General features: G+C 35.9%; 2 protein-coding genes across 2 annotated transcripts; one reads left to right on the top strand and one right to left on the bottom strand.

Moving 5' to 3' along the window:
* Positions 1-116: 116 nt before the first annotated feature.
* On the top strand, positions 117-8,316 carry LOC146946726 (adenylate kinase family protein). The gene is made up of 19 exons (XM_085744652.1): positions 117-342; positions 435-542; positions 2,381-2,509; positions 2,616-2,750; positions 3,373-3,519; positions 4,051-4,125; positions 4,216-4,312; positions 4,658-4,704; positions 4,824-4,952; positions 5,481-5,516; positions 5,588-5,668; positions 5,792-5,930; positions 6,450-6,529; positions 6,688-6,753; positions 7,126-7,155; positions 7,238-7,347; positions 7,611-7,748; positions 7,874-7,903; positions 8,010-8,316. The coding sequence occupies exons 1-19, from the start codon at positions 142-144 to the stop codon at positions 8,035-8,037; spliced, it is 1,806 nt and encodes a 601-aa protein (XP_085600778.1). The 5' UTR covers positions 117-141; the 3' UTR covers positions 8,038-8,316.
* Positions 8,317-10,511: 2,195 nt separating this feature from the next.
* LOC146946725 (uncharacterized) lies at positions 10,512-11,348 on the bottom strand. The gene has a single exon (XM_085744651.1). It carries the CDS (start codon positions 11,301-11,303, stop codon positions 10,899-10,901), a length of 405 nt encoding a protein of 134 aa, XP_085600777.1. The 5' UTR covers positions 11,304-11,348; the 3' UTR covers positions 10,512-10,898.
* Positions 11,349-23,260: the final 11,912 nt, after the last annotated feature.

Below are 23,260 nucleotides of genomic sequence, written 5' to 3'. Positions count from 1 at the left end.
AAGAATTTTTTTATTTGGTTTTTAGTGTAAGAAGTAGTGGCCTTGGTTGCTTGGCTTTAATGTGGGAATGAATGACTAAGAACCACTGAAAATCAGTTGAGAACAAAGTGAGTCTGTGTGGCTCATTCTCCCGTAGCAACAATGTTGCACACCACACCCTCTTCCTCCTACGTCCACTCAACAACTCTTCTTCCTCGTTCTCTTCTGTCGTCTTCTTCTTCTTCGTCTTCTTCTTCTTCTTCTCATCAACCATGTTTACTTCTCCAACACCACAACTTTAACACTCAATATCTTCACTTAACCAACTTCAGCAGACATGCCAATTTGCCATTAAGACCCAAGGTTCATTAATGAATTTATGTCATTTAATTGAATTTTGATTTTTGTTTACTAGTTAATGGTGTTTTTTTTTTTTTTTTATTCTTTTTGGTAAGGCAACAAGAAAGGTGATAAATTGCTCCACAAGCGAGCCATTGAAGGTGATGATATCAGGTGCACCTGCATCTGGCAAGGGAACTCAATGTGAATTAATTGTTAATAAGGTTTGTTAATTAGTCCCTCCCTCTTGTTTTTTACTTGAAATACTCGGTACAATGAGCCGAGGTCTGCCCTCACTTATAAAATGAGTATTTAAAGACTCCGCGTTAATTCATTCATCGGAAACAAATGTTAAGTTAAAGATGTATAGGAGTCAATGGTAGTGAGAAAACAGTTTTGTTGTACGTCACATAGTGTGGGAGAGAAAAGGCCTCTGGAATTCCTTATTTTGTGCTCTGGTTTAGTTCTTGCCCGATTGGCAGAGCTCAACCATTTATTTGTGAATAACACAAGTAATTCGCACACTCTCATGTAAGGTCAGAGAGAACCACCAACCTCGTTGAGGATTTGACGTATAACCTACCAATTACAGAATTTCGGACTAGAACCCAAGTCACAACTGGTGTAAGTGGAAGGCCTAAACATATGTGGCAACCACAATTGGTTTTTGAATTACTGGTTCTAATACTGGGTTAGAACATTTTGTGTGATGGACCACAAGCCTCATTTGCCTGCAAACCTCACACATATTAGAGCAATGCACTACTGCTTTCTAAGATTCTTGCTTTGGTAGTGTTTGCCTTTTGGTAGGAAGAACATCTCTACAAGCTCTTCATAAGAAGTTTTCAACTCGGTATAGTACTTGCATCTTCTAAATTTCAGACCATTTCCCTTCTTGTATGGGTTCAATATCAATCATGGAACTGATACCAATATGAGAGGCTGTTTAGACAGAAAACTAATCTTGTCTAGTAGCCTTCCTTATTCACCTGCCTTCACGAATTTCCAAAAACAAGCGTGTACAGCCAACAGCCAAAACTTGGTTTTGATCTAAAAACTCAGCTGTCAACTGCATGTTCCAACCTGTACCAGCCGTGTTGGTTAAATCGGCTACCTTCTGGCGTTTAGAATAAGCTGTGGCCATGGAGGTAGGGACTTGTCTCTCCCCATTTTTCAGTCAGCGCTCATTCCACAAACCTATGTGTTTCCATACCCAATTATCCATCACTACCATTCCTTTAGAAGAGTTCCAGCCATACAAATACTCTGCCAGTGCCACAAATAACCCAGATTCTGACCTATAGAGCTCTTTCTTTCTAAGAAACGCGAGTTAGTTTTTGCTTATATTTCATTCGAGAAGGTGCATTGGTTTGTCAGAAATTAATTCTCATTTTTTAATACCAAAAATATATTAATTATGTTTTTAATTATGCTGTAGTTTGTAATAAATTCAATCACTACCAAATGCAATGTTTTATATTCTTCTTTTTTTTTTTAGCAATGTTTTATATTCTTCTAAAGATGAGTAAACTGTATAGTTTAAATATAAGTTGTTCATTAATTAGGACATTTTGAGTAACAAACGGTTATTTCACGACAGAAATAAGTATGACCAGTGATTCTTCTATGACCTGTACATCACCTTGAACGGAGAAAAATGCAGGAGTGTTTATTTTGTTCTGCTTTATTTTCTATATGTCTAGCTGCACGCTCCCTTTGTGTCATTATTTTTCATTTAAGCTAATGTGTACACAATAAGAAATTTATTAATATTACTGATTCGCATTGTAAAATAACTATTTTTGGTTAGCGTTGTCGTTAAATAGAATAAAAGGATTATAATTTATAAGTAATGTTTTATTTTCTCATATATTCTAAAGTAACAAATAATTTGAGATAAATCAAAATTACAACAGTGATAGATATTATGAGACGGAAGGATTGTATCTTTTTACAGTCTCGTTATCTGTTAATGTTATTGATAAAAGTGATAGCTTGTAATGTGCATTCATAGAAATAATGGCCGGAGCCATGATCATATGCGTTGTGTCTGTTTCTGCAGTATGGATTAGTGCACATATCAACTGGGGACTTGCTAAGAGCAGAAGTAGCAGCTGGAACAGAAATAGGAAAGAAAGCAAAAGAGTTCATGAATGCTGGTCGCTTGGTTCCTGATGAAATTGTGACAGCTGTACTGTCAAGAATTGCACATTTTTATTTGCAGTTCTGTGCTTCATCCATTTTCATATGCTGAAAGCCATGCCTCCGTTTGTTTTCTTTTTCTTTTTCATTTGTAGATGGTGGCAGCACGGTTGTCTTGCGAAGATGTTAAGCAAAAAGGGTGGCTTCTTGACGGTTACCCTCGTAGTTTATCCCAAGCTGAAAGTCTAGAGAAAATGCAGATACGACCTGATGTGTATATCGTATTAGATGTATGTTAAATGTTTAGTAACTGCATACTGTTGAAGTATCTTTTTTCGGATGTTGGTTTCCATTAACTCTTTGCAAACATAACTAAGTAATTGAAACAAACTGTTTTTTCATTTATCTCCAAAACATCTTATGCTAAATTTCCAATTTTCTTAAAGCACAAAAGTTCATCAAATATTGGCTTATTTCTTTTACTCAAAGTTTCAGTCTGTTCTTACAAATGTGGCCTAGTTCACTTAATTTAACGAAAACAAGTTTGTAAAATGATTACAGTCTTAAAGAGATATCATAACTTTTTTTTGAAGAAGCGAAATTAACCCGCCCAAATTGGCACCACGGAGAATCGAACCTGAGACCTTGAGGAAGAGCACACTCCCGGGTCCCAAGTCAATACCACCAGGCCAACCCAAGTGGGTTAAGAGATATCATAACTTATATACAACAAACTACTAAACTATTTATTATTGATAGTGCACATAAAGACTTCTGCTGATATTGAGATATTGAAGTAACATATGTAATTTAAGTGCATTCCATTGAGTAATGTATGCGCTTTATAAGTGTCAATCAGAAAAAAATAGTTTCATCTTCTTTGCCAAGTTACTAAAATTTTCTAATATTCAGGTTCATGATGAAATTCTGATCGACAGATGCGTTGGTAGAAGGTTAGATCCAGTAACTGGCAAGATCTATCATGAGAAATTTTTTCCGCCGGAGACAGAAGAAATCAAAGCAAGGCTAGTAACTCGTCCTGATGACACTGAAGAAAAAGTATGAGATACTATACTCCTCGTTTTCTTTTCTTTTTTCGCTACCTTCGTGGATATAACACTGGGCTGTATCATCTGAAAATGTGTCGGATATGTTTCATCATTGCAATAAGAAAAGGATGGTCTCAACATGAAAAGATCTCTTAAATACTTGTTTCCATGAATAACTTTTTCAGTTTGTTGCATGGCAATTTTGTCCACAGTATTTTTGAGAATGTAAAAATATGAGTGGTCGCATTTGTAATCAAACTGAGGACGCATGTCTTATCTTAATTAGATTTCCTTCTCAGTAATAGCATTAAGGGTCTAAAGGAATGGTACATGTAGTTTTAAAATAGACTTTAAATGTCTTCGCAAGCCCGCAATGTCATGACATGAACCTCTCTTTCTGTCTATATTTTGTGTCTCATTTGGGCATGTTCTGAGCTCCATTTCTGCAATGCATAGTTATGAAGCATAAAGGTAGTCATTAAGTAAATGAATCTGATGTTGCTCTGAAGTGACTTATGTGTACTTATTTAATCATTTTCAGGTTATGTCACGCCTAAATATCTATAAGCAAAATGCAGAATCAGTATCTTCCTCTTACTCAAACATAACAAATAAGGTTACTAAAGATTATTCTCTTTTCTGTGTCATGTCATTAATGTCAACCGATGGGACATTGCCACTGTTAATTTATTTGGCATATTTACAGATTGATGGAAGCCGTCCAAAAGAAGAAGTTTTCAAAGATATTGAATCTTTATTATCTCAATTGCAACAAAATAGAGTGAAAATAGTGAAATCTGGAGGTATGAATTTTCAAAAGCCTATTTTTCAATCTCCAGCCATGATATATTTGTAGGGAATCACAAATCTATATTATGAACTGATATTGTTCATGAGCTTATTATGTAGAGCTGCTTTCCAGAGTTTAACAATTGACATAGTATTTTATAAACTAGTTTGATTAATATCTGTATGTAATTACATCTTTCTGCTATTCGGTTTTGTTATGATATGAGGGTACTCATAACTTTTTGATTGAAACTCTACTTACATTTATTGGTCTTAATTGACATGGTGGGGATTGATATGCAATAAGTAAGAAAAATTGATAAATTTTGAAGATTATTTACTAACTGCTATTTATTCAGAAAAACCGATTCCTGGTATGAAAAAGGGGCAAGCATCTTTGATCCAGGTAGATGGTAGTACTTTGTAAAAGGCATTGATTTCTTTATTTTGAATATTTTTCCTCCTTTATGTGCTAGAAAAGCTTCCTTTGTATATCGCTTCTTATTTTGCTTTAGCTTGTTACAGGATAAATGGAGAGGAATACCTACTAGACTAAATAACATTCCCCATTCTCGAGAAATGAGGAAATATTTCTATGATGATGTGCTACTAGCTACACAGAGGGCCATCAATGATGGAAAAACTAGGTTAAAGGTATAAGAATAACATAACTCCAGAACTGTATGTAATTGTAGTCTGTACAACATTGCCATTCTTCCTGTTATTTGGGTGACTCTAGATTTGAGCGAGACGTTTGATCATAACATTCCAACCTATAGAACACTGACATCAGACATGTTGACACGTCAACACCAGTATTACTTTCAGAAAATTAAATATTTGAAAATAACCATATTGTCGATTCCGTGTTAGTGTCCGACACCGACAAGTTTCGATGTGAAGTGTCGGTGCTACATATATTCCTACTCCTTTCGTAAGAAGAGTATTCTACTTCTAAATGTAAAATGTAAAAATTAGTAAGAATCAACATTCATTTTGCTTACAGAACATTCTTTCTATGTTTTAGAGAGTAAAACTATAACTTATAACTGAGGTGAATGAAGTTTAGGATGGTCAGATGGAAAAAATAGGTTTCACAGTTTCCTGGACTTGTCTTGTTTTTAATGCCCCTGAGGCCTACTCTGATGATATCTTCTTCTGTTTTCATTCCAAATATAATAGGTTGACATCAACATTCCTGAACTGAATCCAGAAATGGTACGGACATTTTTTTTGTACCTTTGATTTTCTCTTAATGTCTTGATATAACCATATATTTTTGTATACAGGATGTTTATCGAATTGGTACACTGTTGGAACTTATTCGATCTCTTGCACTTTCATTTGCCAATGATGGAAAATGTGTAAAGGTATCTTCCTTACTCCTTTTGTTCTAACATACAACACTTTCTTTATGTAGAGATTAAATGGCACTACTTTATCTGTAAACGTTAGCATAGTTCTTTTTGTTTGAAATCAACTTTGTCCTGCAGGTTTGTGTACAGGGGTCAATGGGAGAAGGTGCTCTTGCTGGAATGCCATTACAGCTTGCTGGAAGTCGAAAGATTTTAGAATTCATGGATTGGGGTGATTATGGTGCAAAAGGAACCTTCATCAACATTGGTTCCATAGGTATATCAATGAGCTGAAACCTTTATGGTTCTGCTGTTGCGGTTTTTGATTTAATGCCGCTTTTGTATTTTAACTGGTTGGAGTTGGACGCATTTAGATTTTCGTTTTCTTGATTTTACCTTAATGTCTAACCTTTTATTTTATCCATCTATTTTCTTGGTCATCCACTTCTACGTAGCTGCTTCAAGACAATTAACATTTTACTTATATGGGTTGAAACATTTTATATTTGCTATGTTAAATGCTTGTTCTATGAACATATTAAAAATAATTAATTTCTGCCCTAATATATATATATATATATATATATATATATATATATATATATATGTCCTCCTATAAATAGAAAAAAGAATTGAAACATTTATATGTTTCATACTAATTGATTGTGTTGTTTACTTCCGAACATCTTATTGTGAGTATCTATACGGGCTTCTGATTTATTGCCATACTGATATATTTTCCTTATGGTTTGTTTTGATATCGGCATAGAATTAACTTGTGAATTTCTAATCTCAGGTGCAGCGGAGGTTGAAGAGCAAGATGACATGTATTTCTTGGTGGCTCCTCAAAATGCTGTAGGGAATTGTATTATTGATGTAAGGGGATAGAGTGGAAGTTCGACGCATTTTAGAGATATATCATCCTCTGAACCTTCTATTTAGCTTGATGGATTTTGATGTATTTTATCACAACTCTTCCAAGCTGCTATTGTTTTCTTCACATATCTTAATATTTTCTGAGGTTGGATATACAGGATTTAAAGGCAATGACCACTGCTGCCGAACACAGACCAGTTATCCTAATCAATGCTAAGCTTAAGGTTCCTTTCCTAGTTTCCTATACTGTAGTTCATGTTTATTTCATGAAATAGTTGTACGATTTACAAGTTTTTCAGATTTGTCATAACATAGATACATATTGATAATCCAAAACTGATGTACTCATAACCGAGGACTGAGCAGGCATCATGATCTGCATGGTTGACCTAATTATATTGTAACATGGTAGTCATACAACCAGTTTATCGAATGTACACTGGCAGTTAGATGTCACATATGCATAGAATATCTTTGTTTGCATGGTTTTCCCAGGGATATTACAACTTGTAACCCCTTTTTGAACAGTTCATTCACATTTATATCAGTCATTTTCCAATGTAATATACAAAACTAATACATTTCTATGAATCCAGGATTTACCTGCTTCTAGTGGTATTATGCAAGTGAGTACTAAACCAGCAAGTTGAAGATAACAATTTATTCGAGAGAAAAATAAGGTTATAACTTTGTCTTCTTAATCACTAGACAATGGGGCGAGACAAAAGACTCGAGTATTCAGCATCATTTGAAAGTTGCTACTTGTTTCGGCTTCTCTATTATGCAGGAACCCAGTATCCCATAATGGGAGCTCTCAGGTAAGATGGTAACATATATTTCTGTCATTAAACTATGGTCATTACTTTTCCAACCCTATGAGTTTCTCGCGCGCCCTATTGGGATTCTAAAATCCGAAATATTTCAACGTGTTTTCAGAGGTTTTATGGGCTTTTTAGCAGTTCGGATTCTAAAATCCGAATTGAATAAGGCGCGTGAGAACCTCATAGGGTGGAAAATTTCATTAGTCAATTGAAACAAATCCTATTGATCTAAGTTTATACTTCACTGCTTTATGATGTAGGATGTCCTATCCATACCGTTACGAGCTGTACAAAAGAGTAGAAGAGTCGCCGGGAAAAGAGAAGTATGTACTTTTGTCCACCTTTCCTGAAAGGCCTACTGTCGATGAAATTAATGATTCCTTTGAAGGAAAACCGAGGTAATAGATCTTCTTATCTTAAATTTTTTATTTAAAATTTGAACTAAACAAAATAGTACACTCATTGAATTGTTTATCTGACAAAATAGTACACTCATTGAATTGTTTATCTGAAAATTTTGCAGAAATGAAACCAAGAAAGCCTCAGGGTTTTGGTTAGAAACATCTAGCCTCAATCTATTATTAGTTTTTTTTTTTCCTTTAGTCTTAAATTTTCTGAAGCTATTTTCATTGGATTGATGTACCTATTTTCTTGTGCAGGGGCTCGTTGAGTGGCATGTTTTTTTGAGCATACTAAAAGTGTCAAAGTTTTTGCTTTTTTACAATATAATTGAACTTACGACAATTTGCCAAGTGATTATGGTAAAATCGGAGTTTGTAGTGCAACTTGGGGTGGAACAGCTTGAAGATTCAAAAGTATTTTCAAATTATAAATGATCTTGAGAATTTCAGAAGAGGGTGGAATAAATTTGTTTATAAGCAACTGTATTGATAAATATTATGGGCCTCACATGATACTAGTTATATTGAATTCTCGATTACTTTTTGTGACGAAACCAGTTGATAATATATATATATATATATATATATATATATATATATATATATATATATATATATATATATATATATATATATATATATATATATATACATACATACTAGTATGAAAGAATGATAGAATCACACCTTCTAAGTTCTAACACACTCCTATAACACACTACAATATAAATTAGTCATATCATCAAGTTTTATTGTTCCTTTACCTATTAACCGGTGGTACAGGTTGCTCAATTTTTATTTTTATTTTATTTGTTTTTTTAGAATTGAACTGTAAATCGAAGTCTCAACAAACTCCATGGCTACGAGCTACTCCTTCTCATATGTACACTCCATAGCTCCCTTCTCCTACCAATCTGCCCATCTCTCAAGTTTCGTTCTACTAGCAACACCGAACAACTTCGAATTCATTTCCTCCACGCCGAAGCTCCGTTTCACATCCGCCGACAACAAATCTAATGGCTTTAATTGTATGCGGGATGCACGTTTTTGCATCCCACTGCGATTTATCAAGATACAATTCAGAGAATTTAGCAGAAACACACCGTTGTGAGTAAAATTCCCAACCAAAAACGCTCTAAGACTACTTTTAACGGCCCTTCTTGCGTGTGATCTACCCATCTCTGTTTTCTTTTATTTTCTGTCTAAGTCTAAACTCCTAGCTTATATTATGCAAAACAGCTGAATTGCAGTGAAATCTTATAATGATGAAACATTATATAAGGATTACATGATCCATTCAGCAATATCGAAGCAGAAGCAAAGGTATGCTTTAACTCTGGTAGGAATCTAACTTAACAAAACTTACCTTTCTAACTCTGATAGCCATTAATCACACAAGGAAGGCAAAGGCTAATACGGACATTTAATAAACGAAGAATCGACAAACACAACTGAAATTGATACTGTATATTTTATCAATCATAGCCAGAAAGGAATTACTTACTACAAACAGATGGGATAAAATAGCTATTTCTTCGTATCTGTCTTTATTATCTTAGTTTTTTCATCATCTTCTTTCTCCTTCCACTCTTCTTTGACATATTCAATTGCAGCTTTACAGCAACAGAAAAGATTAGTAAAGGGAAGGTAAAAAGAGAACCAACAACCTGCACCTTTTTTATCCTTCTGGTTTATGAAATTGGTTTTGAGGGTGCTTGCTTGCATATACTTATGTTAACTTCAACTACCATTTCCAGCAAGGCACTGAGACACTTAAGCAACATTAATTCTAAAACTATCAAAACATTTGAAGCATCTAATTACCTCCAATTCCTTGCCTGTGATAATATTGAGATAAGATCACTTAAGAAAATTACAACAAACAAAACAAGTACAGAACATATAATAAGAAACAAAACTCTTCTTTGCTCGTTAGACCAGAAAAGAGAGATTCACATATCCATCCTTAGAAAGAGTTGACTCATTCATAAGCCAACCAAATGATGTTTCTTTCCAGCTCTAAAATATCATTCCTTAGAAAGATCATTGAGACATTTTTACCAACCAAAATGTGTTATTCCTGCTAATATTATTCCGGCAATGACCAACATTGAAGTGTTGCACTCCTCGCCCCGCACCACACCATTCTTATAACTTCATCTTAAAAGCTATGAAGCACATATAGGACATGACATGGTGGATCGGGAAAACCCGGGTAAAGAGCATGGCGCCCTTAGCAAGGGCCTAACCGCCCTTCGTATAGGCCAAAGAGGCCTTAAGCGCCCCTTTCGCATGAACCGCCTAGAAACCTTCTAGAAACAGCTAGAAGCCTGTGAATGCGTATCCTAAACCCAACTGACTTAGCGCCTAAGTTATCGGAAAAACCGGCCCAAGGTGGCTATAAATACTAACCTTGAGAGCATTCTCAATCCATTACCTAAACAGAATAAACCTTAGTTTATTAGACTGTACTCACAAGTACACACAGATATTGGCATGTCGACACCGATAATAATTTGAGAAAATGACATAATTTAAAATGTCGGTGTTGTGTCGGACACTCCTTCGATTAGAAGTATTGATACTACAGAGCTTAAAAGTGACAGCGATATGACCCAGTAAAATATAGAGCTCATATTTGATGATGTGTGTAAAAACTAGTTTCATCGACAATGTAAATCTATTAAACTCACAATTATATCTTACAAACATAAAATGCATATATATACCTCAATGGTTATGAATTCAAAACAAAAACAATAAACGCAAATTATCCAGTATCACTACCAAAACGAGAAAGTTTATTGCATTGAATATCAGAAATACATCAGTATTATAAGTGATGATCAAAGCACAACACAATAAATTTACTCGTTTTATAATTTTCTAAATAAACTAGAAGTGAAAATCTAAACATAACCCTCCTAAGCATTCTAATTCTAATTTGAAAACTCTTATATAAGAAACCTATCTCAACCTACACAAACCCAAAACCCGTTCTCTATTTCATAAACCAAAAGCTAATAAATCTTGAAGAACCCAACAATCTTTGCTCTGTTCTTTTGCCTTCAACATTCTTTGTTTCCCTCACACTGAAATTGCCATCATCATCAACATTCTTTCTTTCATAAACAGAATCATGATTCACTAAGGTTTTTCCATCACAAGAAACTTGGGAACTGGCACAGAACTAGGCGGCGGAGACAAAACAGTGAGTCCAGCGTAAAGTCCTTCTTGAACCCTAACCTGCTTCATCACCGTAACAGGATCAGGACCAAGCCGATTCGTTGATCCTAAAACCAAATCGTAACATTCTTCACTCTTCATCATGTTATCGGGACTCAGCTTCTCACCTCTCTTCAGAATCTTCACCTGACCCATCACTAGATTCGATCCGGGGTGCTTCATAACCGTGCAGTTTCGATCTGGCGAACTAGGGTTCACGGTCTTAGGAATTCGCTTTTTCCGGGAAGTATGGTTAGGGTTAGGGTTTCGGTGTGGTCTGATGATGGAAGATGAATTGTCGGGTCGAAGAAGAAAGGCGGTTCCCATTGAAACATATATGCAAGTTGCGACTAGAGGAGTGTGTGCGAAATGACTAATAGTTCCAAATAACAAAACAAAATATTTTTAGACTAGTCAAACCACATTTCTTTATGGCAAATTACACAAGTGGTCCCTTAACTTAATTTTTAATTTTAGGTAACAACGTAGTTATAAAATAACAACGTAGTTATCCCTTTTTATGTAAAAAATAATCAAAAACTCCAAAAAAAAATTCATCAAACTCATAGACAAACACAGATCTTCATCATACAAGCTTAGAAAATCAAATTTCATTGAAAAAATCTCATAAAAAAATGATAAGATATTGTCATTTTATAACATAAAGGACTAAATCGTGACAAAAAAAAAAAGATAAAGGACGAAAATGTTATCTAAAATTAAGTTAAGGGACTAATTGTGTAATTTTGTCTTTCTTTTTTATTTCGTTTTACTTTTATTTTTGCCAAATGCATCGTCCGATTTCTAGGTTTGAAAATGATAGGTAGACACCGTTATCGTGTACTCCCTCCGGTCACATATGTAAGCAAAAAATAACTTTTTAGGAACATTGAATAATTAATGTATCCAGTCACATTTATAGGTTAGATACATTAATTATTCAATGTATCTAAAAAGTTGTTTTTTGCTTAAAAATGTGACCGGATGGAGTACATCTTTTGTATCACTCTGGAAAATTACACTTAATCAAATATATGGTATATGTGACCATATTTTTTTAGTTGAGTGACCACTATTTTTCCAAAATTTATTTGATTAACTAAGTGGAAAAATAGTGATCACGCGCATTTTAGTTGTGTGACCACATTTTTCAGCTTCTAAATGTAGTCACGCAACTGAAAAATGTGGTCACATAGAACATATATTTCGTTAACTGAAATTTTTGAGAGTGGTACAAAGGGGTGTACACATTAGTGGTGTCTACCAATCTTTATTATTTAGGTTTAACGTTTATATTGGACAAGTTTTATTAGTTTTTTAATTTTAAATTGGTCATTCATGTTAGTGAAATTGTGCATCTAATGTTAAGTCATAAAATATATGTATCATTATCCTATGTTCAACAAACTTAGTTAAAAAATGTATATGTGGGTGATATTGCTAAGTTGACTGTTAGAGTTGTCAAAACGGACTACCTGGCCCGTTTAGGGCCGGCCCTAACGGGCTTCGGGCTTTATCGGGTGGGGCCAAAGAGCCCGGTTGGAAAATGGGCTTCAAATATACTACCCGAGCCCAGCCCGACACGGGTCGCGGGCTAAAGGGCCGGCCCGCATTAAAAATTACATTTTAAAAAAAATACTATAAAATACTCCTATAAAATTTCTTATAAACTAGCGAAAAGACGACATTCACGTGCCTGTCTTTCTCCTCTTTTTATTACGCTAACGTTTTAAAATTATTAATGTAGTTTTTTTTTATGAAATTTTGATTTGAATTAAAACTAATAATATAAATGTTTGTTACTTTCAAGTTATAACAAATCAAGCTAAATATGATTATGTTATAACAAACCTGTTGAGGCAAAATCCTAAATTAATTTTAAAGATAATAGACCATTATGATTAAAGAATTAATGGACTTTGATTTATTCCTTGGTATTTAACTTGTGCACTTGAGTGTTTTACTATGACAGGAACAAGGTTTAAATCATACCAATAATCAAGAAATCAAAGGACATTTGAATTCATGATCTAACACCGAGGTCAGAAAATTAGATCAGAATGTTGCTCAGAGATCAGAATGTTCAAGCAGAGATCAGGAGGTTGTTCTTACACAAGCCCAGAATCTCAAGAACATTGATCAAGGTCATGCAAGGCACACGTGACATGAATAAATGCCAAGGAAAGTACATTTGCATTGATCAATCAAGCAATAAAGGCATATACAAGGATTATGTCAAAAAGGATACTCAATGTTCATTTAAGACTATGAACATTGAAGTACTAGGAATATTCCAAAAGGGAATATCATCCTAGATGTTAAAATCACTGCTCTTCATTGTTGTTTCACTATTAGGATTTGATTACATCAAATGGTAGTCTTACAAATTATCCTAAGTGAAACAAAAGGAACATTCTGATGATCATCAGAATGTTCAGCTTTGCACATGCTTATGTTATGAACAGTACAGTAGGTTAAAAAGCAAAAAGCAAAAAGCAAAAGCAAAGCAAATCTGTCCTGCTCAATCAGAGATAGACACGCATGGGAGTTGGTACAGTACATGGACCACACAATCCCTCAAAGCATGGGCATGAAGATGCATAATCCACTTTATCTCTCCTGCACTAGTCCCTAGGCAAATCTGGGAAAGCAACTTTCTGATGTATGTGGAAAAGCCACTACTCTTGGATATTGCCCAGAAATTCATATGAAACGCATATGATAAACCCAGAAATTCATGTGTTCATTCATACATGATGAACCCAGATGAATATCATGATGAACCCAGATGAAGATCATCAAGAACACAACAACATTCTGAAGTTCATCTTTGATCAGAATGTTTACCCAAAATTTCAAGTAAAAGCTTGTGGGACCCAGGACACATGACATAACACCAATGGACATCCTGCAATGGCTATATGGGCCCAAAAACTCTATAAATAGAGATCAAAGGTTCAGCATTACTTGCACCATTGCAAAGCATACAAGAAAACATTTGAAACGTGTTTGAAGCTCTTGCAATTTGAATTGATCATCACTGAAGACTCTTTCTATCTTCTTTATAGTGTAAATCAATTCTTTCTGTTATCTCTTTTAAAGATAACTTCTTCCATTCCACTTTGTTTGTTTTTCAAAATCCAACCTTCACACAAATTGTAAACAAAGTCTCATCTAGCTTTCGGGGTACTAAAGTGTTAGTTTGAGCAAGGGTTGTAAAAGTCTAAGTAGGTAACTTAGCAACAAGGTGCAAGCCTGCTGAGGCTTAGAGAATATGTAACGCCCTATTTCAATTAAAGCGATAAAACACGCGAATATAACAAATATTCAATAAATAGACGCTACATCTTAACAAAAATCCAAAACAACATGCATAATATAAAGATATCTCATCAGTCGCAACGGATACAAAACATATATCTCCAACATAACATGCCATGGTCAACAATACATCATCATGAAAATCCTCCAAGTCCCGACAAGTGGGCAAATCTCAACAATAAAACAAAATCCAACAATAACATAAAGACATAGACAACCTAATCAGAGCCTAAACCTACAACTCCAAAATGATAATGGAGATTAGCTCCCGCTATCCAAGCACTCACCAAAAGCGAACTACTCCTGCACAACATCTACCCATCCATACAGACAGGTAGGCGGTCAAAAACCACTGGAGGTTAGCTTTACATCAATCATAATCAATATAAATAATAATTGACATAAATGAGTCAATTCAGCTTTCAATAGTTTGCATGAACAATAAATTTTCATATACATTCATACAATCAATCCAAGTATCGCAAGCAAGAATTTATCAACACTTATCACCAACAGACATCATTCACATATCACAACAAGATCTCATTTTCATATGCAATGCGCCTAAACTCGACACATATATGCATGTGGTACCACACAACAACATCAGATGCCAACCACACATCTATGTAAGAGTACACCTCCTCTTACAAACAACTATGTAAAAGTACACCTCCTTTTACATTTCAACATACGACTTATATGATATGATGCATGGACATATAACAATGACCCGATAATGCACAACTTCAACATAAGAACTATCAACGACAATGTAAAAGTACACCTCCAATTACATTGACTATCTCAACAACAATTGCATTATCAAGTATTCATGCCCACACATTCAACAATTCACAATTCAAATAAGGGTCATCAACATGGATCAACATACATCAACTACAAAATATCATAACAATTCCATATTCATGATAAATATCATATTCAACCTTCAACAATCATCCACATATCCTCAATTAATCATGTAAAACCATTCACGAAAGATTTATAAGGTAGTTGGTTTAAAGGAACCATTTTCAACCAAGTTCGTCTATCTTACTACCATTTTCAAAATAATTGAAGCTATTGAACCAAAACCAAGTAAACAAGATCTAATGCCTCAACTAAGTATACCTTTAGGCTACATATAAGTGCAGTAGAGTATACCTTGGCGTTTCACCAGCTAAACACGACGAAATCATGAAATTCACAAAGTTCGTCCCACTTTATCACTTTTCAAGAAAATCCCATTTTCAAAGCAAAACAAACTAAGACTTGATGAAACCAATCACATCCATTTTTAGAAATCATATAATCAATACACAACCTTAACCCTACTTCAATTCCATGAGAAAAACGAGTTTCCGGAAAATTGACGTTTTGGACCATTTTTCAAAAGTTAAGTGAAATTCACAAAATCAAGTCCAATTCGATTCAAATGAAGTGCCAGTAAGTTTAAGTGTGTAAACAGAGGTTAAACAAGTTAAAATAAACATTTTAGAAAGCTCGGATTGGCCCCCAAGTGCACGAAGCGAAGATTCAAAAATGGCTGAACTGGGAGCTGCACGCTTAAGCGTCTTCAGCACGCTTAAGCGTCCAACTTCCAGTAGCTTCTGGAGGTTGCTCGCATGGAGCACGCTGGCGGCTCGCTGGGTAGCTCCCTTAAGCGTGTGCAGCACGCTTAAGCGTCCTACACCAGAACAGTTCAAAAATGTTACGGGTTCCAACCCTTTTCACCCCAAAATCCAAATTTTGATCCTTCCAAACCCCAAAACTTAATCCCAAAGGTGTTTATAGGTCATATACACTTCAAAACACTTAAAGATGCATAAGTTTTGAGATTAAAACATCAACACAACAAAATTCATCAATTCACCAAACTTCCACAACTTTCAACAACAACAATCATTCTCATCACCAATTCACCAATTCATGATACACAATGCATCAATTCATCATCAACACATTTAACAACAACAACAACATCTAATCATGAATTCATCCTCAATCTAACAACCACAACATCATTCATCATCAATTTCACATAAAAACACATCATGTTCATACATACCCATTTTGACATACAATTTCAACAACAATAACACAATTATCATTCAATTCAAGTACATAATCATGTCATCAAAATTAAGCATGAATCTCTACATAAAAATTCAAATTAACCACTTAATCAAAGAATTAGGGAGCAGGATCACTCGCCATTGCGAGCTCAACCCAAACACTCGCCATTGCGAGCCAGATTACTCGCCGTTGCGAGTTAAGCTGTTAGTTGCCCAATTTGTTCCCCATGCGATCCTTTCGCACGTATAGTCATGAGTTGATCGTAGAAGTGAGAATGAGTGTTGTTTAGGATGTTTTCAGAAGTTCCAGAAGTCTGTTTAGGTGACTGAAATTATTAATGATGAAGCATGAGTAATATTATGATGTTTTATGATGTATATGTTGATGTAATTCATTCCTCCAATGATGTTAATACATTCAAGCACTGTTATATGCTGTAATCTTGCTGTTATTCGATGTTGTTGGCAGTAATGTGTTGAAGTTGGATGAGTCGGTCTAAGTTGTAAAGATTAAAGAAGTTGTCCATGTTTATGGAATTGTAAAAGATGTTCACGATGTTGTCTAAGTTGTAGGAAGATTGAGTCCATTGCATACTTATTAAAGATGGGGGCTTGAGGCCCGACAGCTTAATGCTCAAACGACGTTGGGGGCTTGAGGCCCGGCAGCTTTATGCTCACATGTTGAGGAGCCTAATTACACTCATTTATGTTGGGGGCTTGATGCCTCGAATGGTACCACATGAATTTGCATATCAAGAAGTTTCACGATGATTTAAGTTGTTAAGAGTTGCATTGTCAAGTTGAGTCGCGTTGTCAAGTCAAGTGTTAAGCTGAATATGATGTCTGATTATGATTTTAATGATGAAATTTAATGATGATAGTTGATGATAATAATTGATGATGATATTTGATTATGATTGATATGATGCTAAGTAATAAATGTTGATATGTTAGTAATGATTTATGTTGTTAAATGCATTTTGATGAATTATATGTTTAATTTATTGACTGTGAAATCTCACCCCTTCTGCTTGAAAATGTTGCCCTTCGTATGGGTAACTTGCAGGTAATAAAGACTAGAGGCGTTCGTGAGTGGACTCCTCACATTGTGTCTAGGTGCCCTGATACGTAACGGGATGGGACTTGCTTTACTTCTATTCCTTACGTGTCTTTTATGAACTTTTTATGAATAAGTATTGAACCAAATTATGAGATTTTCTGATAAGGCCTGCGTGCCAAGACTTATTTCATGTTGAACTATTCCCGCTGCGTATTTTCAGACTTTTATGATGTTGAACCTGGAAGGATAATTATTATTAACTATTTTATGAATTTCAAGTAGTATGTGACATTCCATTTAAGATTTAAATACTCTGATTTATTATGAAATTTTTATGTTGGGAAAACAGGGTGTTATAATTGGTATCAGAGCAGGTCGGTCCGTCCGGCCAAGTATATGAGTCGAGTTGTGTCGTTAGCAGTTGGAATACCATTATTATGTTATTCTAATAGTTGTGTGTTGTGCAGAGAAGAGACCTGGAGGCTGCAAATTTTATCTGTTATAAGAGAACTAGAATGGCTGGAAGGAATGATGCTGCGATTGCTGCTGCGTTGGAAGCTGTGGGACAACATCTGAATGCTGGTGCTGGTGTTAATGCTGAAGTGAGAATGTTGGAGACCTTTCTGAGAAATCATCCTCCCACTTTCAAAGGAAGGTACGACCCTGATGGAGCACAGACATGGCTCAAGGAGATTGAAAGAGTTTTCAGAGTTATGCAATGTACTGATGATCAGAAGGTACGTTTTGGTACGCACATGCTGGCTGAGGAAGCTGATGACTGGTGGGTGAGCCTCCAACGTACCCTAGAGCAAGATGATACAGCTATTACTTGGGCTGTGTTTAAGAGGGAGTTCCTAAACAGATATTTCCCTGAGGATGTTCGCGGAAGAAAAGAGATTGAGTTCCTTGAGCTGAAGCAAGGAAACATGTCGGTGACAGAGTATGCAGCGAAGTTTGTGGAGTTGGCTCAGTTCTATCCACACTATACTGGTGACAATGCTGAGTTTTCTAAGTGTATCAAGTTTGAGAATGATTTGCGTGCTGACATCAAGCGAGCCATTGGTTACCAACAGATCTGTGATTTTTCAAATTTGGTGAGCAGATGCAGAATATATGAAGATGATAGTAAAGCTCATTATAAGATTGTGAGTAAGAAGAGAGGTAAGGGTCAGCAAAGTCGCCCAAAGCCTTACAGTGCCCCTGCTGATAAAGGAAAGAGAAGAGTTAATGATGAAAGAAGGTCAAATAGGAGAGATGTTGCTGCTGAGATCGTTTGTTTCGCTTGTGGCGAGAAAGGCCATAAGAGTAATGTTTGCACTAAGGATATAAAACGGTGCTTTCGTTGTGGCAGTAAAGGACATACACTTGCAGAGTCTAAGCATGAAGACGTTGTGTATTTCAACTGCAATGAAGAGGGTCATATTGGGTCTCAATGCAAGAATCCGAAGAAGGCTCAGACCAGAGGGAAAGTTTTTGCTTTGGCTGTTACTCAGACTGAAAATGAGGATCGTTTGATCAAAGGTACTTGTTATATTAACGATACTCCTTTAGTTGCTATTATTGATACTGGTGCTACACATTGTTTTGTTGCTTTTGATTGTGCTTCTAAGTTGGGCCTTGCTATGTCTGATATGAATGGAGAAATGGTTGTCGAAACTCCAGCTAAGAGTTCAGTGACCACTTCTCTTGTTTGTTTACGGTGTTCCTTGTCAATGTTTGATCGTGATTTGGAGAGTCAAGCAGTAATTGATAAATTACAAGTAGTGTGCGATTTCCCTGAAGTCTTTCCTGAAGAAATTCCTGATGTGCCGCCGGAGAGAGAGGTTGAATTTTCTATTGATCTTGTTCCGGGAACGAAGCCTGTGTCTATGACACCTTACCGTATGTCAGCATCTGAGTTGGCTGAGTTGAAGAAACAGTTGGAAGATTTGCTTGATAAGAAGTTTATAAGACCGAGTGTCTCACCTTGGGGAGCGCCGGTGCTGTTGGTTAAAAAGAAGGATGGTAGTATGAGGTTATGTATTGACTATCGACAGTTGAACAAAGTAACTATAAAGAAGAGGTATCCACTTCCTAGAATTGATGACTTGATGGACCAGTTAGTGGGTGCACGTGTGTTCAGCAAGATTGACTTGAGGTCGGGTTATCACCAGATCAAAGTAAAAGATGAAGACATGCAGAAGACGGCTTTTAGGACGCGATATGGACATTATGAATATAAGGTGATGCCTCTTGGTGTTAGTAATGCGCCTGGCGTGTTTATGGAGTATATGAATCGCATTTTTCATGCATTTTTGGACCGCTATGTGGTTGTGTTCATCAATGATATTTTGATTTACTCTAAGACAGAGGAAGAACATGCTGAGCATCTGAAAATTGTCTTGCAAGTGCTGAAAGAGAAGAAGTTGTATGCTAAATTGTCTAAGTGTGAATTCTGGTTGAAGGAAGTAAGTTTTCTTGGCCATGTTATTTCTGGTAGTGGTATTGCAGTCGATCCGTCTAAAGTTGAAGCAGTATCCCAATGGGAGACTCCTAAGTCGGTTACAGAGATTAGAAGCTTTTTGGGTTTAGCAGGTTACTACCGAAGATTTATAGAAGGATTTTCTAAGTTAGCACTTCCGTTAACGCAGTTGACGTGTAAAGGTAAAACCTTTGTGTGGGATGTTCATTGTGAGAACAATTTTAATGAATTGAAGAAGCGTTTGACGACAGCTCCAGTTTTGATTTTGCCGAAACCAGATGAGCCTTTTGTAGTGTATTGTGATGCATCCAAGTTGGGCTTAGGCGGTGTGCTTTTGCAAGATGGTAAAGTGGTTGCTTATGCATCAAGACAGTTGAGAATTCATGAACGAAACTATCCTACTCATGATCTTGAATTAGCTGCAGTTGTATTTGTGCTTAAGATTTGGAGACATTACTTGTATGGTTCGAGATTTTAGGTGTTTAGTGATCACAAGAGCTTGAAGTATTTGTTTGATCAGAAGTAATTGAATATGAGACAGCGAAGGTGGCTCGAATTGTTGAAAGATTATGACTTTAGTTTGAATTACCATCCGGGTAAAGCCAATGTTGTTGCGGATGCCTTAAGTAGGAAGACTTTACATATGTCTGCTATGATGGTTAAAGAGTTTGAGTTGCTTGAACAGATTAGAGATTTGAGTTTAGTCTGTGAGATGTCGTCTCGGAGTGTTAAGCTAGGAATGCTGAAAATTGATAATGATTTCTTGAAAAGTATTAAAGATGCGCAGAAAATTGATGTTAATTTTGTGGACTTGTTGGTTGCTAGTAATCAAACTGAAGATTGTGACTTTAAGGTCGATGATCAGGGTGTGTTGAGGTTTCGAGGTAGGATTTGTATTCCAGACAATGATGAGATAAAGAAGATGATCCTTGAAGAGAGTCATAGGAGTAGCTTGAGTATTCATCCAGGAGCTACAAAGATGTATCATGACTTAAAGAAGTTGTTTTGGTGGTCTGGATTGAAACGTGATGTAGCACAATTTGTGTACTCTTGTTTGATTTGTCAGAAGTCGAAGGTGGAGCATCAGAAACCTGCTGGGTTGATGACACCGTTAGATGTACCAGAATGGAAATGGGATAGTATATCCATGGATTTTGTGACGAGTTTGCCGAATACTCTTAAAGGGAATGACGCCATTTGAGTGATTGTTGATAGATTGACGAAGTCGGCACACTTCATTCATATTAGTATTAGTTTTCCTATAGCTCAGTTGGCGGAAATTTATATTCGAGACATTGTGAAGCTGCATGGTGTTCCTTCAAGCATTGTGTCAGATAGAGATCCAAGATTTACTTCTAGATTTTGGAAAAGTTTGCAAGAGGCCTTAGGCTCTAAGTTGAGATTGAGTTCGGCTTATCATCCTCAAACAGATGGTCAGTCGGAAAGAACGATTCAGTCACTCGAAGACTTGTTGAGAGTTTGTGTACTTGAGCAAGGTGGAACTTGGGATAGTCATCTCCCGTTAATAGAGTTCACTTATAATAACAGTTATCATTCAAGTATTGGGATGGCGCCTTTTGAGGCCTTGTATGGTCGGAGGTGTAGGACTCCGTTGTGTTGGTTTGAGACAGGTGAAAGTGTTTTTTTAGGACCAGGGATTGTTCATCAGACTACTGAGAAGGTAAAGATGATTCAAGAAAAGATGAAAGTGTCGCAGAGTCGACAAAAGAATTGCCATGATAAGCGTAGGAAGGACCTTGAGTTTCAAGAAGGAGATCACGTGTTCTTGAGAGTTACTCCGATGACCGGTGTTGGTCGTGCATTGAAGTCAAAGAAGTTGACTCCGAAGTTTATTGGTCCGTACCAGATATCAGAAAGAGTCGGAACGGTGGCGTACCGAGTGGGTTTATCGCCGCATTTATCGAATTTGCATGATGTGTTTCATGTATCGCAACTGAGGAAGTATGTTCCAGACCCGTCCCATGTGATCCAGAGAGATGATGTGCAAGTAAGAGAACACCTTACGGTGGAGACTTTACCAGTGAGGATTGAAGGTCGTGAAGTGAAGAAGTTGAGAGGCAAGGAGATACCTCTTGTGAAAGTCGTTTGGGATGGAGCGACTGGTGAAAGCTTGACGTGGGAGCTAGAGAGTAAAATGCTGGAGTCTTATCCAGAGTTATTTGCTTGAGGTAAATTTTCGAGGACGAAAATTCTTTAAGTTGGGGAGAGTTGTAACGCCCGTCGTAATTATTTAATTATTTGATGAGTTTAGCATATATATATATATATATATATATATATATATATATATATATATATATTATATGATTTATATGTGTGATTTATGTGATTTAAGAATTTAAGTAGTTTACATGATTTATAGATAAATTATGTGATTTTCAAGATTGATGTGGAGTATATGATTTTGTGAAGTTATTATGTTAGTATGACTTATTTTATTATTAGATAAAATAAGATATGAAAGTAAAATAAAAATATTAAGAAGTGGGGCTGAGGTGAGATGAGTAAATTTAGAGGTGAGTAGAGTGATACGAAAAGATAAATAGGGAAGACAGAAGTTAGAAACATTTTTACGTAACGCTTTTGGAGAAAAGGGAGAAAAGTCAGAAAAGAGGAGAACAAGAGAGTGAGAGCTGCGATTCTGCAAAAACCAGGTAAGGGTGAGACTAACTTTCAATATTATTAAGGGTATAATTCTGTAGAATGAATTTAACATGATTAGGTTGAGATTTTGTGAGAATTGGGAATTTAGGTTTATGATCGATTTTGATGATTGAACCATGAAAAGATGTTAGAATGATGCAAAACCTGTGTACAGACCTTAGATATTACCTAGGGTGATAATTAGATGTTATTTGGATGAAAGAACCATGATGATAGATGAAAAGTTGTGATTTTTAGGTTTCTGGCCGTACTGACATTTGTCGCTCGCAACTGCGAGCAGTAACACTCGCAACTGCGAGCTACCCCAGACGCTCGCAACTGCGAGCAGGATCACTCGCCATTGCGAGCTCAACCCTGTTATACCCTAATTTTGGACCTAAAAATACTAATCAATTGTCCCTTTCTTGCATTTCAAGTCATTTGATATGTCTCTGAACAATTGCATGTTTCTCTGCATTCTATTTCAATGTTATTTGCAAAATTCATATGCAAGGGTATTTTAGTCATTTCTTATGTTAAAGTCTCTTTCAATCTTTAAAAATTTGTTTGAGTCTTTCCATTTGGTTAGAATAAGTATCTGTTTCATTCTATGTCAAATTCCATTTTAAAAATTGCATTTGAAGTCATTTTGAGTCAGTTTTGCCCCTAGGGGCATTTTAGTCTTTTCATGTGTTAAAAC

This window comes from Medicago sativa, chromosome 2, assembly GCF_051527215.1.
Source record: "Medicago sativa cultivar Bolivia chromosome 2, Bolivia_mono, whole genome shotgun sequence".
Lineage (NCBI taxonomy): Eukaryota > Viridiplantae > Streptophyta > Magnoliopsida > Fabales > Fabaceae > Medicago > Medicago sativa.
This window is presented reverse-complemented; position numbering and strand designations above follow the sequence as displayed.